This window comes from Musa acuminata, chromosome BXJ3-7 (assembly GCF_036884655.1).
Source record: "Musa acuminata AAA Group cultivar baxijiao chromosome BXJ3-7, Cavendish_Baxijiao_AAA, whole genome shotgun sequence".
Lineage (NCBI taxonomy): Eukaryota > Viridiplantae > Streptophyta > Magnoliopsida > Zingiberales > Musaceae > Musa > Musa acuminata.
Window position 1 is genome coordinate 41,213,293 of NC_088355.1, and position 16,993 is coordinate 41,230,285.

Sequence of the window (16,993 nt, forward strand, 5' to 3'; positions counted from 1 at the left end):
GCGTGCCCGCCTCCGAGCCACTTCCGGTCCCTGCTTTGGTCTGAATGTTCTAAAAGGGGCCAAATAAATACGCCAGACAAGTTTGTCCTCGCCGCGACACCCAGAGAGATTCCCCATCTGTGATCTACAATGGGACCCGCTGCCCGCCGTCTGTGGCTCTCGAGAGTTACGTGTTCCCGAGTGCCTTAGTCTTCTTCGCTCTCTCTATTGAAATTGGAAATACAAAATTAGTTTCTTACCCATTAGACCGTACCCGTTGAGGTTACACTCCTTGCTACAGAAGGAAGCCACTGGGGTCAGTTAGGATGTCCAATGACAATACAGGTTTCTCTTCGGCAACGTCGGGAAATGTACGAATGTATCCTGCGTCGTTTTCTGTTTACGTAGGCCACGTCGCAGTCCCGGCATCCCACAGGCGTGGACATTTGTGCGCACACCGCCACTGTAGAAAAGGATAGTTATCCAACGGTTCATTTCGCTTCGGGTGAAAGATCGGACGGTGCAATTTGACGTATCTTCCTTATTTTTAAATATTCTTCCTCTCTTTACTACATAATAACGCAACTGAAGACTGTAGGTGAAGGCAGGTGGACTTCGTTCCCTCATTTCGATTCCTCTAGCTGGTGAGTTACGTTGCAGATATTTTGTTGCGATTTTAGTGTTTCTTTGTGGTAATCGGTTCGTCGGGATTGATTTCTAATTCGTTTTCCCCTATTTCATCTAATCTGTTGTGGAGGATAGCTTTTTCTTTTCAAATCTTTAATGTAATCATGCTATAGATTGATATTTTCTAGGGATTTAACGCTCATATTTTGGATCGACAGTGGATCATGGGCACCAGACGTGGATTTCTCGCATCTCTTGTTCTGCTTTCGATACTTGTGCTGCCTTTGGTTCTTCCAGCATCGGCCGATGGTTTGGTCAGGATCAAGCTGAAGAAGAAGCCCTTGGACGAAAACGGCAGACTCGCGGCTCGGCTTGTTCAGGAAAGGGGGCGTTTGATGGCCCGGAAGCACGGATTTCGACTTGGTAACGGGGAAGATACTGATATTGTTTCCCTCAAGAACTATATGAACGCGCAGTATTTTGGGGAGATCGGCATCGGTTCCCCTGCACAGAAGTTCACCGTGATCTTTGATACGGGGAGCTCAAATTTGTGGGTTCCCTCTTCCAAGTGCTACTTCTCGGTGAGCGATTTGTTTGGTTTATGGTGGATGCCTGAAAACAATTGGAAGTCCAAGAATTGGTGTTGAAAATTTCAGGGTTGATGAATTATGTCCTTCTAACAGGTTGCTTGCTTCCTCCACTCGAGGTACAAGTCAACTCGATCAAGCACCTACCAGAAGAATGGTTAGTCTCTTTCTCTCATATATATATATATATATATATATATATATATATATATATATATATATATATATATATATATATAATTTATTAGGATCCAAGAGTGGATAAATCCTTTTCTTTTAAGTATCATCATGGTGAGAATAGTTCGCAGACAAATAACTATTCTTGTCTAGGATTGGCCATGGTAGTGATCTGTATAATTGGCTTGTAAATTGCTAATCTATTGATGAGTGACTATAAAATCCTAAAGTACTCGGGATATGCAGGAAATGATAGAGGGACGATTTTGTAGAAGCAGAAATAGCAACCCTCTGCCAGTACATAACAGATTAACAGGCACTATCCATAAATTTGCCAGTGTAGCATATAGCTGTAACTCTGACCACAAGCTGGTCTTGGCCATAAAACTGAAGTCAGTTGTGTTGGTGCCTTCCTGGAAAAGAGACATGTCTGAGGCATACTCTTTGATACCTTTCTGATTATAATTCATGCATACTGAGGGGCCTGTGGTTTCTTCCTCTCTGAAATCTGTGCTATATATCAGGATAGGATAGTCAGCTGGCTCGGTGCACATCACCAGTCATCTTTTGCATCATCTACTCATCTTTAACAAATTATGCTTTATGATTCAGGAAATGCCTCTTTTATTCTCTCTCTCTCTCTCTCCCTCCCTCTCTCCCCCTCTGTGTGTGTGTGTGTGACCTCTGTTGGTTTCTGTCAACATCTTGTGTGATTCTTACACCCTGGTAAGAAATCAGATGCTAACTCTAGGTTGTCTTTTCCTGTGCAGGCAAGTCTGCAGCTATTCATTATGGATCAGGAGCGATTTCTGGTTTTTTTAGCCAAGATCATGTCACTATTGGTGACCTAATTGTTAAATACCAGGTTTTTAATTTTGAGTGGCTTAATATATTTAAAGCCTCAGTTTTTAGTTAATAAATTTTATTGATAATGTTCTTGTATTAATAAGGGATATTGGTTCAGGACTTTATTGAAGCTACCAGAGAACCAAGTATCACATTCGTAGTGGCGAAATTCGATGGCATACTTGGACTTGGGTTTAAGGAGATATCTGTTGGCAATGCTGTACCTGCGTGGTAATCTAGCTATTACCTTTCTTTTTTATATATATCTAAATAATATATTATTCAATGTTATTTGTACAGCTTATTGATTTTTCATATTCTTTGTTTTTTGCATGTTGAAGTTTCTTTTTATTCTAAATTAGAAAGCAATAGGTACTTAGGATAATTCAAATCGAAGCAATTTGATGTCTGACATGGGTCTATATGACATGACTGATTGAAAAAAAACTCCTAACACTTCTTTTGTCATATATTCTATATATCACATTAAATAGATGTCATGACGTAAAGAAAATGGGTGAAGAACGATATGCCACCAAATATATTTCTAAATGTCTATTTAGACTTTCCTTTTTTTGTCTTAATGCTCTAATAGATCACCTACTCTTTTTCTACAAGTTGCACAAAAATGAAAAGCATGATATGTTGTGCAGTTTATAGAACAAAAAGAGTAGGTGGTCTATTAGAACATCAAAGCAAAAATGAAAAATCTATTTAGACATTTAGAGCTATATTTGGTGGCATGTCGTTCTTCATCTATTTTCTTTACCATGACATCTATCTAATGTGATATATAGAATATCACATTCGTAGTGGCGAAATTCGATGGCATACTTGGACTTGGGTTTAAGGAGATATCACATTCGTAGTGGCGAAATTCGATGGCATACTTGGACTTGGGTTTAAGGAGATATCTGTTGGCAATGCTGTACCTGCGTGGTAATCTAGCTATTACCTTTCTTTTTTATATATATCTAAATAATATATTATTCAATGTTATTTGTACAGCTTATTGATTTTTCATATTCTTTGTTTTTTGCATGTTGAAGTTTCTTTTTATTCTAAATTAGAAAGCAATAGGTACTTAGGATAATTCAAATCGAAGCAATTTGATGTCTGACATGGGTCTATATGACATGACTGATTGAAAAAAAACTCCTAACACTTCTTTTGTCATATATTCTATATATCACATTAAATAGATGTCATGACGTAAAGAAAATGGGTGAAGAACGATATGCCACCAAATATATTTCTAAATGTCTATTTAGACTTTCCTTTTTTTGTCTTAATGCTCTAATAGATCACCTACTCTTTTTCTACAAGTTGCACAAAAATGAAAAGCATGATATGTTGTGCAGTTTATAGAACAAAAAGAGTAGGTGGTCTATTAGAACATCAAAGCAAAAATGAAAAATCTATTTAGACATTTAGAGCTATATTTGGTGGCATGTCGTTCTTCATCTATTTTCTTTACCATGACATCTATCTAATGTGATATATAGAATATATGATAAAGATACAGTGTTAGTTCTTTACCATAACATCTATCTAATGTGATATATAGAATATATGATAAAGGTACAGTGTTAGTTCAGTTCCCCTGATGCGTTGGTTCGTGCTACCTTCTTTAGGAAGTCATAGCAAGTTCCATTCTTTGTTTTCAGGAATTGACTGATAACCTTAGATGACAAAACATATATTATTGTTGTTCATAAACTTGTTTAGAAATGGACATATGTATGCATTCTTCAAATTAGTCTTTCCCACCTGTTGTTGTATCTTGCTCTCAATTAAACGTAGCTTCCAATGTGATTTCTGTTTTTTTTCCTTCAGTAGAGAACATTGTGGCAAAATGCTAAGTTGTATAATAAGGCCACTGCCTAACTGCTGTAGTGGTCATCATTGATTTTGGAACCTGGAGTCTAATGGCTATCATCAATATCTTTGTGCCCCAGAGATACTTAAATAATACATTTTGACTAAGTGAATTATAAGTGAATCGGTTTTACTCATGGCATTTTGTCACAGTTCTTATCCATGGTACCGGACTGGTCACTGATCACTGGTCAGACCATTATGTACAGCCCCAGTGTTTGTATAGACAAAGAGGAGGAAGGAAAAGAGGAAGGAAGAGATGTCAGTGCAGGAAGAGGATGAAGAATAAAGAGGAAGAGGAAGTGATGGAGGAATAGGAGGAAGAGGAGCGATGGAGGAACAGGAGGAAGAGGAAATAAGAAGAGGAAGAGGAAGCAAGAGGAGAATGAGGAAGAAGAAGAGGAGATGTACGAAAAGGGGGAGGAAGTGTACTTGTGGTCAGGCGACGCAGTGGGCGACTGGGAGGCATTGCCTTGGGGTTCTACAAGTACGAAGAAGAGGACGACAGTAGGGCCATGCTCGTATGGAGAAGAGAATGTGATCCCTAATCCTTGGTTTTAGACTTTTTTTCTTTTCCTTGTTTAATACCGGACTATACTGTGGAGATGGGCGCAGACTAGACCATCGAAATGGGGGCAGTCCATCTCTTCATATGTTTGGGCTGGAACTGGTATATATCGGGAACTGAATTGGGCGACTGTACTGCGGTCTGTGTTGGAAGGAATGGATAATGCATGTGCACTAAGTTCTCTTCGCATGGAGCCATAATGTGCTTTACTGTTGGATCATAGGTGCTTCCTCTCCATGTTAAAATTATAGAGAGTGGCTGCAGGTTTCTTGTATTAATTGTCAGATATATATTTGAATAATATTAATTGTTAATGTAACTGAAAGTAGGTCTTAATTGGCTAGAATCAACTAATTAATTATATGCACAGGTATAATATGATCAAGCAAGGTCTTGTTAAGGAACCTGTTTTTTCTTTCTGGTTTAACCGAAATGCTGATGAAGGTGAGGGAGGTGAGATAGTTTTTGGTGGGGTTGATCCAAATCATTATAAAGGTGAACACATATATGTTCCTGTAACTCAGAAGGGTTATTGGCAGGTTCTTCTCTGGACCCCATTTGCATTTGTGATGTCATTTATGCACATAGCCTGCCAAGTTGGTGAACCTTACCAATTCCTGCCCTTTTTTTTAACAGTTTGACATGGGAGATGTACATATTGATGGCCAGTCTACTGGTATAGCACTTGGATTCAGCTACTTCTGTATTATTGTGATCTTATTCCTTATCTGATTTTTATTGTATGTTTATCAGGATTCTGTGCTGGTGGTTGTGCTGCAATTGCAGATTCAGGAACTTCTCTAATTGCTGGTCCAATGGTATGTACAATATTTGGCAGTTTTTCGATTAGGAAGATCCATCTTCTTTTATTTATTTATTTATATTTGAAGATATTTTTTTGTGCCAACAATTGCTATATTAGTTGCTCCTGATAGATATCTGCATAAATAATTGAATGTTATATGGTTGAAATCATCGATTCAAATATCAATCCACTACCAATACCAGTTAGCAGTTGGATCCATATGGTATTGATATGGTACCAGTACTACCAACACCTCAGCATGGGTCATCTTCCAGATAAGAGAGAGAATAAGGGAAGTAATGAGAGCGAAGGAGAAGTAGAGAGCGAGCCTGAGGGAAGGAGAGACAGAAAAGAGAAGAAAAAAAGGAAAAAAATTGAAAACAATTGTGATGGTTATAGAGAATGAGAAAAAGATATCAATATCAAATGATAAACTTATTGTCTACAGTATGGTACCAGTCTGGCTTACCGGATGGTGCAGTCCATCTTGAAACGAACTACACAAAAATGCCATGTCTGCATCCTGGTTGAGCCAGTTTCTAATTCATGATTGCAGTGTCCTCAAGTCAAATTGTTACAATGTTCTGTTAGTGGAGTTTTTTCTTTTAAAAGGTGGGGGAGGGCATGATTTAGCCCATTTAGGTTATTAATTCGTTTGGATCTGTTTCGTATTATGTTTCACCTTTTTGATTCAACTTTGTATCATATCTATTGTGCTGATGCGATTCTGCTTTGGTAGAAAGTCATGATTAAATTGCTGGTTGATTATCTACTGTAAACTTAGGTTTTCTACTAAGCTAGTTCATTTTCATCTTTAAGATTGATTGCAGCCTGTTAGTTGTCTTGGTAACATATATCCTACTCAAAGATATTTTCATGTCAAAGACGACATCATTGTTAGTGATTGTCCATTTGAATATCTTAGTTGCAGTTCTACTGGGTATTTGTGAATGATCAAAATCTTTTCAGTGTTTACACTCAAAAAGCATTTTCTGTTTTTTTATTTTCTTTCTTTTTTTATTTGGGAAGATTCTTTAGAACCTTTTATTTCTGGAACTTAAGAAAAGTGGGTCAGTATAGGAAAATTGTTGATACCATTGTTTTAACATGAAGACTAATTGAACCTGGCAAGGGATGCAATTTGATTGAATTTAGAATAAATTTGAAATCTATTTTGCCCATAAAAAGAAAAATAAATCGATTACTACTATGTGGGTGCAAGATTGTTTATGATTGTGGAATTAATACTTGTAGTATTTGTTGATTCATTTTTGATGATTGCTTTTTTTCTTAAAAAAAGAAGCACCTGATCAAAGGTTGGTCTGTTCAGAACCTATTTTGTTTGCAAGTCAGGATGCTTTGTGGTACTACATTTTATTCTGTTGGAAAAAACTTGTTAAAGCGAAATAATTTTTTTCATTCTTTGTGTATTAAAATGGGTTCCTCATCAAAATACCAACTTGATATCAAAATGCTAATATCAACCAGCACAGCATAAACAATAGAGCAATAAATCAATGAGACTAAATTTTTTAACGTAGAAAACCCAATGTGGGAAAAACCACGGGACCGTAGTCCGCCTTAAACTTCCTCTATCAATAGTAATGATAACATGTTTATAGTAAATCTTCTCTAAAATAACTAGAGGGTCACAATAACATCAAGAACATATATCTTGGCTTAAGAATAGTATATCATCATCACATAGGATGTATCTCCTCGTAAGAGAATTTTAGGTCTAGGTATAGTAGGAAAGTACCTTAGAGAGGGTAAACTGTAGATCGACACCATTAGGATTGTAGAGTTTGCTGCAAGGATTCTCCACATAAAATTTGGGCTAAAACTGACAACGTTTGACCACTGATCGTCAAGCAAAAAACTCAAAATCCTAATCTTTCTCTCTCCTTTTTCTCTCTCTGTCTTTTCTCTCTCTCTTGCCTCTCGTTGTGCGCGGTCGTCGTTCGCTATACCCACAAATCACTTCCCTCTCTCCTTTTGCCCTATCTCACATCTTTCTCTTTTAATTGCTGATTTGGGCTCAATGGGCCCAATTGTCCAAGCCCATGGCTAGACCCAACATATTCTATAAAAATCAGAAATATTACAATACAAATTTTTATATATAATCTAGTGGTACTTCACATGGAGTAGGTTGCTTAAATCCTTGAATTTCTATTCATAATATACATATCTATCTAACTCTGGTTGCTATGTATATAACAAGATGAATTTGTAAATTGTTGTATCAATACAGTCCATGGTTGGGTTTATGTGGAAGCTGATAGTGGAGCAGTGAACTACTAGGTCAATGGCATTGATGAATTACTTATGTTGCTTTACTTCAAATCTGAATATTAATCTTGGAACATCGGACACTTGTTTGTGTTTCAATAGGGTACTTTCATATGGAGTAGCTTAAGTGCGCATATTGATCCTTCTTTAGTTTCCCAGTGTACTCTAAATTGCCAAATGAATTATATTTATTAGGTACATTTAAAGTGGTTATGGTCTTAACTACAGTGCATATGCGTAGTATCATTAACCGTGGTACTGGTTTTCCCTAGACCACCAACCAATGACTAATATCTCCTGAGATTTCTGCAGACAGTTATTGCAGAAATTAATCAGAAAATTGGAGCTTCTGGTGTTGTTAGCCAAGAGTGCAAAGCAGTAGTAGCTCAATATGGGAAACAAATTTTGGACATGTTGCTGTCAGAGGTTTGCACCAATGTTTTCATGCATATGATGATTTTAGTTGATCTTGCTGACTACCTGATGCCGTATACTGTTTGTTGGCCCTGTATCATTTTGCAGACTGAACCATCGAAGGTTTGCTCTCGGATTGGTCTGTGTACCTTTGATGGAACTCATGGAGTTAGGTTGATAGTTTATCACTGAGAAAAGTTGTCTTCTTTGGGTTTAGAAATGCAAGTTCCATTTACTCACATATAAGCTTTGCTTTTGCTTTGATGTGTTTGCAGTATTGGCATTGAGAGCGTGGTGAATGAGAATGCTGATGTATCATCTGGTCTCCAGAGTGATGCTATCTGCAGTGTCTGTGAGATGGCAGTAGTATGGATGCAAAATCAACTGAGACAGAATCAGACACAAGAAGGTGTACTAAACTACATAAATGAGGTGAAGTCATTTTGAATCATGTGATGCATTAAAGACTGCAGTGTGTACATGTTAGATCGTGTTTTGAGTTCCATTGCAGCTATGTGAACGGCTGCCTAGTCCCATGGGAGAATCATCCGTAGACTGTGCTGCCATTTCATCCATGCCTGGAGTCTCGTTCACCATTGGAAATAAAACATTTGAGCTTACAGCAGAGCAGGTATAATATTTCTCATCGGTATCACTACACTCTTAATATTTACTATTGATGAGTTGAAATTTTCTGTAAACTGCTTAGTGCCATGGCAAAGTTGCTTTTTTTGCAATGTGACTAAGGTTTGAGTGGCACAAATATTCTTAATGCTTGTGGGGCTAGGGTTGTTTATATTGACGTCAGATCTCGTATTAACAGGAATGTTGTGTGATAGGCCCCCTAACTAGTGGCCTGATTGCTTCATGTTAAGGTTTCCAAATTTTTGTTCTATAAATTATTTGTCTTTTGGTAAATATAATTAGGCATACCTAAACCAATTATGGGAATAATGCAATCTTTAGATAAGAATATTGTTTTTCCCATGAATATCATGATGTAGGAGAATGGGTTGCCTTGGTATGCATGCCAGCCAGGGTAATTTGGTTTGCTTGTGAACCATGAAAGTTTGGTCGCTGTGCAACTTTTGTGGCATAGTAAATCCTTCTTTATGGTAATGTTGTGAAATATGTAGGGAAGCAAAAAAGTGTCTGTTTACCTCTTTGTGACAAGCTTTACAAAAATAAGGAGTATAGAAGCTCATCTGTGAACAGACATCAATGAAGTGAGCATGCTGACTTCTGTGAACAGTCAAGGCTGTTGAGTATAGAAGCTCATCTATCAGGCTGCATTGCTTTGATGTATGACTAATAATTGTTGTCATTGATATTCATATATGAAGTCTTATTTATTTTAAATTTTAGTCGAATAAAAACAATATTTGTTTGCTGAACTACTCGGCCAGGAGTGTAAATATAGATTTCCAGACAAGTAATCTGCACTTGAAGAGCTTAATGTTGCATGAACGGATATTATTTTGCAACTCATGCATCCTTTCTTCCGTATAAGCAATCATAGCTCAGAAAATCTTGTCAATTCTGCATTAGTACCTCATCACCATCCATCGAGCAATTTAATTTTTAATTTCTTGATGCCAGAGTCAGAAACAGTAAGTTTTGAGCTGGCAATCTGGATATCGAGATTGCCAAAGGTTATTGCAAACGTCAGTGACCTTCAAGGGACACTAGCTGGCATGGTTAAGCAACCTAATACAACATGAATAACAACGGGTTTAAAATGGCACTTTGTGCTTTTGGAGTAGGGGACAAAATCCCAGCAAAGTTAATGGCATTAACTTGTGGTCGCATAACTTAGTGGCCTGCTAGAAAATCTTCTCATTTGACTGAAGTATGAAAGATCATCACGTTCTCTATGGGTGAGAATGAAGATACTTATTGGTTCAATGGAGATCTTAAAATTTGCTGGATGTCCTTGGATTTCTTTTTGATTGGGATTATAATCAACTGTGGGAATATTACTATAGGAACATGTTGTGGCCTTATCTTGATCCAGGTCTAAGGATTGACTTAATTAGGAAAGTTATTAAGTAATTGCAATCCAAGTTATAATTCTTCATCAAAAGACCAATCTAGTTCCTTGTGGTTGAGGATTAGCCTCTCATGGGTATGTTTATACTTAAATATGTGCACGGACCGGAAGTTGCATTACGCTTGGTGTTGAAGGTCCTTTGATAACCTTAACACAAAGTGGGATTAAAAATAGGCTTATTCCAAATTGGAATTGGACTTTTTTCACAGGGCTACGGAAGATCTTCTCTTGGAATGATGTTTCTAAACGGGATAGTATTTTCTCTGTCTGTTGTCAAGGAGCCTAGAATCTCCTGTACTGAATCATGACACTTGCCTCTATCTCTGTTTTCTTATTTGCAATTTTGTTAAGCCAGTGTAAAAATGAAATGACTTGCATAAGATTTGTGGAGGTTTCCTTATTTCATCGGAATGTTTCTATAAAAGTTTCAATCATGTTAATCCGCCCTGTTTAATCTCGCCATAACCTCGGCCTGTTGGGTTTGCAGTATATTCTAAAGGTTGGTGAGGGTGCTGCAGCACAGTGCATTAGTGGGTTCATAGCCCTGGACGTGCCACCACCACGTGGTCCTATTTGGTGCGTCCTGCTTTGATTACCATATTTGTCAAAAATATCCATTTTTCATGGTTCTCTGACTTGCAAATGGTGCTTGGACTGCAGGATTCTGGGAGATGTCTTCATGGGAGTTTATCACACTGTATTTGACTATGGCAACTTGAGAGTTGGGTTTGCAGAAGCAGCTTAGTAAACAGACGCGTTTATGTTGTTGACATAAAGAAACTCTGGTTTTACAAGAAAAAGGAACTTTGGTTTTATCGTACGAAGGCAGAGACAGTCCATGTATATGGACCGGGTTAAGATGTAATGCATGGCTAAAAATGGGCGTTGGGTGCTTGTGTTGGGTTTGTTGATGTTTTTAGTGCGCATATGTGGCTCGTTTAAGTGTTGATTGTGTTTGCTGTCTTTTCTCTTCGCTTATGCAGCTTTGACCTGACAATCTTGGAATATGTGATCTGACAACGTATGGAGTCAATTTGAGTTGGTATTGAGTTAACTATGCCAATTTATCAAGAAAGTCAATGGACTTGAATCAAGTCACAATAGGCCTATCAGTGGCTTAAACTAGGCTTAGGAGGTGCTATCTCAACGCCACTGGTAGTACCGTTTGAGCCTTTTTTTTTTAATGTTTTTGATAGTGATACTATATATATCGATAATAGTACTACTTATGTTAGTGGTAGTATTGCTAAAGCCACATGATTATGATAGTATTATCACTTAGTGCGAGTGGTAGTACAGCTTGTACTATGAAAGTTTAGGGATTTAAATTTTTGATTCTATTTTAAAAATGTTTTGATGTCTGTCTATAAATATTCTGCTTGGTTGATGGAGCATTTATTCTTAGGAAAAAAAGTATCGAAAACTCTTATTTTGAGCATAATTTGAGTCTCTTCCTTCTCTTGAGTTTGATTATAATTTTAAGTTGCAGGAGGTGAGAGATTTTACGTAAAAAGAGAGTATAAAAGTTATTTCCACAACATGAAAACAGAGAAACCTATAATAAGGGAATTGATCTTCGTCCATTAAAAAAAAGATCAATAGTGAAAATCGATGACCTCGAGGAAAGAGGAATCAGGTGTGGACGTAGATTAGAAATATCGAACCATTATAAATCGATTTGCCTCTCTTTATTTGCACTTATGATTTAGTTTTATTCTCTTTACTTACAACTTTAACTCGATCAATCAAGTTTTTGAAACATGTTAATTTATCGATCGAGTTTTAAAATTAGTTAAAAATATTATTACATTAATTCATCCTCTCTCTTAGTGCCATTAAGATTCTAAAAATGAATTGTCCTAGAGCTGTGCTTTGTTTAGGTGTGACCCGAGAGTGGGTGGACAAAGGTCAATTGTCAAAGAAGTGAACACAATCGGAGGTGATGGAGGCTCTACGATGAGTTGGCAGAGGCTACACTTAGAGAGATCACAGTCCGAGTTCATCTCACAAAAATCAAAATACAATGGAGATATCTTCAGGAGGTGACATGGTGTAGTGGATCATAGTGGAATAATTCGAGGTAATGCAACACATACAGGAGAGGTCCCGCGACGGACTTAATTATATGGATGTATGATCGGGAGCTACTAGGAACTCCACTTCGGTGAACAACACGATGACAAGAAAGACTACAAATTCAAACTATAAATGTCATGGTACCATAGAGACAAGTCGTTCGTGTGTGCATTGAATTTTGCATCGGATGAAAACCTTAGTTATCAACATACGAGAGTTATATACCATCGAGGGGAAATTCTAAGTGTAAGTACTAGTAGTCTCGGGGGGTGGGGGGGTTTGATCATATAGATGTATAATTAGAGCGATTGAAGAGTTATACTACTCTAGAGCTCATATTCATTTAAGGGAGCTCGACAAGTCAGAAGACAACGTCGAGTAAGCAAACATTGTCATCAAGAAAACAAAGGAAAATAGAATTAGTGCGAGCCTTTCAATATAATGACGGAGGCCATGCTTGATAGTTGAAGTCTGTCTTCTCATCGACTAAGAGGAACTATTCAAAGAACATAAAGGTGTTGAAGTAGGTAGTCAAAAAGGGCAAGGAAGTGATAATGAGTCCAGAGGGACTCAGCTACCTAAAACCAAGCATTTGTTAAAATGGAGGTAGACTCAAAGGAGTATCATAGAGGTAGATATACTAATCGTGAAGAAATAAACGCAAATGCAAGGTTACAGATAATAGGGCCATGGGCATGGTAGCATCATGTATCGAAAAGGCGAAATTTCTATGGAGTTATCAATCCCTTACTCTCATGGAGAGAGAGAGAGCTTGGTCATGAATGGAATTAAGGAAATGGAGAATGCAGAGGCAAAATCCAAACACTAAGATAAGGTTGTAGGGTAGAGGCTAGGGAACTTCGTAAGACTGGTGTCAATGAGCTTCTCATTGAAATAACCAAAAGTGAAGGATTTTGAATCGATGCAGGAGTGCTCGACCAAGGAACGAAATAGGCAATACATTGTATTATACATTTTCCACTCAAAGGAGTAGACGACAAAAATGATACAATCCCAGAGGTATCGAAAACTATTAGTCTAGACTTGTTCCAAATTAGGGCGAAATTTTATTCTTTTCGAGCAAAACTTCTTACTTTCCAGAAGTTTGATGGCAATAAGATGATAAATCGCAGTAGCTAACTCAATACAAGGAGTACAAATACTTCGGGTGCTTCAGAAGTGTGAGCAAAGAGCATGCGAATGCTAGTAACTAGCTTGATGCATAGAGTATAAATCTTGAAGAGACAGACGAAGTCAAGTAATCTTTGTCTTTTCAACTCTTAAAAGAATGGGTGAAATCGAGTACCCTAGTTCACTTATTTATCCAATAAAGAAGCTCTACATAGGTCCAAAGACCCTTTAAAAAAATTTAGTGGAGGCCAACAGTTGTCAAATCCTCACCAATGGTGATCGGTGTTATCGAGAGTAGACTATCCATTTTATTTTTCAACAGAATGCTAATCGAAAGCGAAAATAATATGAACCTACTTGGAGGTGACAACTAAGTAGAAGAGAAATCGATTGACAAATTTTACGGAAGAAAGATTCCAAAAACTTTAAGGTCTACGAGATAATACTCATTCAAGCTCTAATATGCATCCACTAAGTTTAAGCAGTATGTGACGTTTGAGAGACTAATGCATAATAAAGGTCTTTTTCTTTATCCGAGGGATCCATAGGAACCAACAAGAATCAGTATAACTCAGTCGACTCTATACCAACCAGAGTCAAGAGTCATTTGCGAGTTAAAGCAACGTGACAAATCAAAGTTCGGCTAATCAATAATAGCGATAGAGTGCAGTTGGGAGCCAAGAGGCGCATTGCAATTGGGGTAAAAGATTGAAGATTCAGTAAAGGCAAGGAGATGTAGCGTCCACAAAGGCTTTGACAAGGGTGTTGAAGGAACAAGTGGGAGAGAATTCTATGGACAAAGCTACAAACAGGGTAATCGATGCAATACTCGTATATGTCTTTTATCTTTTAATTTTGTTCATACTTTGCACAACATGTAAAGGGCTTACAGTAGGTATGACAGTCCCATTTTGGTTGGCTTTTGTGATCGTTTCAAGTATATAAATGCAAGTTATATGAACTCATCACGCATAGGCAAAACTATATAGAAATAGGCTATCCAAATAACCATTTTAGGGATTTTCTAGTTTCACAGAGTTGTGTGGAGTGTCAATCAGCATAACATCCAGGAGCTACTTGGGTGACACATGACTAGATAGGCCTTTGGGGTAGTGTCTAAGGCTGGTTCACTATTTTGTTCTATGGTAGTGTTATATGAGCACTTGTGGAGACTTTTGGTCACGGCGGACCATTTTAGATCTTTTGTCGTATGACCATTCAAAGCTTGCAAAGTCTATTTTTATAATTTGTATTGCTTATTAGATATTTACTAAAATAACTATTTGTGAATCCCGAGTTAAATGTTTTATCTAACTTATCTTCTCTTTTGTAGATTATCAAGGGACCATAAGAGATTTCGAGGAGGTTGACCCTTTACGGACGGACACATAAGGGTTTTGCATGACTTAGAAAAAATTAGTTAAGTCTGTGACAATAGGCTTGGTCAAACATCACAGTTCATCAAGCTTAGTCAAACATCACAGTTCATCAAGTCAAACAAGAATCAACTTAGAGTTCGAAGTTGGTCTTAGGGGCCCCTCCATCGACTTGAATCATAGAGTCAACACTTCACACATGAATTTGCCTCGCTAAATCAAGTTGAACTCATATATAAAAAGGTTTGCGAGGATCTTCGATCGCTCTATATTAGCCTCAGGATGTCAGGTCAATGCAATGATTCTCCTCTAGAGGACGACTAGGAAGCCTATTCTACTATACCTATATTAACCATACAACATCCTTCATTTTCATTGTGGTCAAATTCGTCCGTGAAGCATCCTCCATAGAATCGAATTTGATCATGAATCATCCTCTATCTCTAACATGATCAGATCCTACCACGAAACATCCTCTATTTTGACACAATTAATTTTGGCCATGAAGCATCCTCTCATTTTGCTACAATTAAATTCGATCACGTCCTTCATTTTTAACATAATTAATTTTGACTACGAAGCATCCTCCATCTTCTGAGTTACTGATGATAATAAAGCATCATCCATCTTCGAATTCAACCATAAAACATCTCCCTTCTTCTAATATAAATCCGACCTTGAAACATACGTAAGTTTGACCGAAGTGACAACAATAGCACCAACTGTGACTAAGTTGTCCACCAAACAAGATGTTGTCCACCGAACCATATCACATCCCATCGCCTCATCAACTTGACACATCGGGCTAATACAATGAATCCATTGACGTCCACTCGATGCCACCTTTGACACCCAATTATTGCGACACATTTGACGTGGCTCTCTCACTTCATTAATGAGCCTACATGAGCTCGATGGTTTGATAGACGCTCCCACAATCCGATAGTGACATACGATTCAGTGTAACTGTCTTATAAATTAAGTCTTCATTTAACTCCGACGATTACTGAGTTCTTTATAAAAAGGTCTCAAGTGCACTCTACTCTTGAGTACCTAACACATTTTTGTTCTACAATCCTTCAACAATTTTACTAACTTAAACATCAAACCAAACTTTCTCAAGCACGACACCAACATAATTTTACGATATCCTCACCGAACCCTCTTATCTACCAATGCTAAACCTGCGACTTGCATAGAGAAAACTCAAAACTGCTAATCTGTTAGACAACATCTGCGACTCAGAGAGAGAGAGAGAGAGATTCCCAGCTCCCTTACCCTTCGAGAGGACTCCTCTACATCTGCGATTCCAGTATACTAAATCATACTTCCTCATCTTCACTACCTCCGCTACGAACACACTTGGCTTGCTCTCATATAACTTTCTTTTCTTCGTCTCCTCTATGACGAACTGACATGGCTGGCTCTCATATTATTGGACAATCTCTAACTTAAGCTCATAGGGGAATTATCGAGTCCCCTTTCTCTCCTAGTCTTCAATCACGAAACCACCCAATCGATTATGTCCATCATCACCACGTGGGTGCAAGGATCTGTATTTGATGAAATAAATCCCCCTCGGTGTGACACTAAAACTTTCATCAAGTCGCAAGGCATACATACCGAATGTCCACATCTCGGCGAAGCATCGAACTGCTTAATGGCTTCGCTGGTCCGCAGGACGGTTTTCCGGAAGAACAGCTCGTCGGACAAGCAGGCATCTGAGTCACAAGGCATCTACAGGAGACCCCAAGTTCCAGCACAAGTGTTGCCTTTCCAACAGAAGCTACTACTCCAATGACTTCTGGAAGCTTGTGCTTTTGAGAACATCAAATATGATCGCCTTGACCCAGCTTGGGATCTAACTACAAAAGAACACAAGAAAAAGTCATGCCACATGTCTTGGCCAGCCAACTCAAGAAGGATGTGGCCATCACAAGAATTCAGGTCTATCAAGTTAAAAAGGACTATCAATTCATCAAGAAATTGAAATGCAAGAATATGTCAAACACTGAGATACCAGCATCACATACCTGCAAGCAGCCACATAATCCTGATGAAGCTTGTCAGTAGCAATTTACCATCTCCAACATGGGCGCAGCAAATCAGAATGAACATATACATGGTGGTATGACAACATGAGAGAATGCACCAGGGTCCATGAAAAGAAAATGTGTACCGCAAAAA

The 16,993-nt window shown here is 37.9% G+C and overlaps 1 protein-coding gene across 1 annotated transcript; it reads left to right on the forward strand.

Moving 5' to 3' along the window:
* The first annotated feature begins 520 nt into the window (after window positions 1-520).
* LOC135585660 (aspartic proteinase oryzasin-1-like) lies at window positions 521-11,172 on the forward strand. Its single transcript, XM_065160259.1, has 14 exons — window positions 521-623; window positions 825-1,187; window positions 1,290-1,350; window positions 2,141-2,235; window positions 2,335-2,447; window positions 5,033-5,201; window positions 5,299-5,338; window positions 5,416-5,480; window positions 8,072-8,185; window positions 8,282-8,346; window positions 8,449-8,605; window positions 8,685-8,804; window positions 10,711-10,799; window positions 10,884-11,172. The coding sequence occupies exons 2-14, from the start codon at window positions 831-833 to the stop codon at window positions 10,966-10,968; spliced, it is 1,530 nt and encodes a 509-aa protein (XP_065016331.1). The 5' UTR covers window positions 521-623; window positions 825-830; the 3' UTR covers window positions 10,969-11,172.
* The last annotated feature ends 5,821 nt before the right edge of the window (window positions 11,173-16,993 follow it).

What these genes read in the sequence shown, in the direction of transcription:
- LOC135585660 (XM_065160259.1), top strand. Translation starts at nt 831, where the DNA reads ATGGGCACCAGACGTGGATTTCTCGCATCTCTTGTTCTGCTTTCGATA. An exon ending in TACTAAACTACATAAATGAG is followed by an intron (nt 8,606 to 8,684) that starts GTGAAGTCATTT and finishes GTTCCATTGCAG; the next exon opens with CTATGTGAACGGCTGCCTAG. An exon ending in TTGAGCTTACAGCAGAGCAG is followed by an intron (nt 8,805 to 10,710) that starts GTATAATATTTC and finishes TTGGGTTTGCAG; the next exon opens with TATATTCTAAAGGTTGGTGA.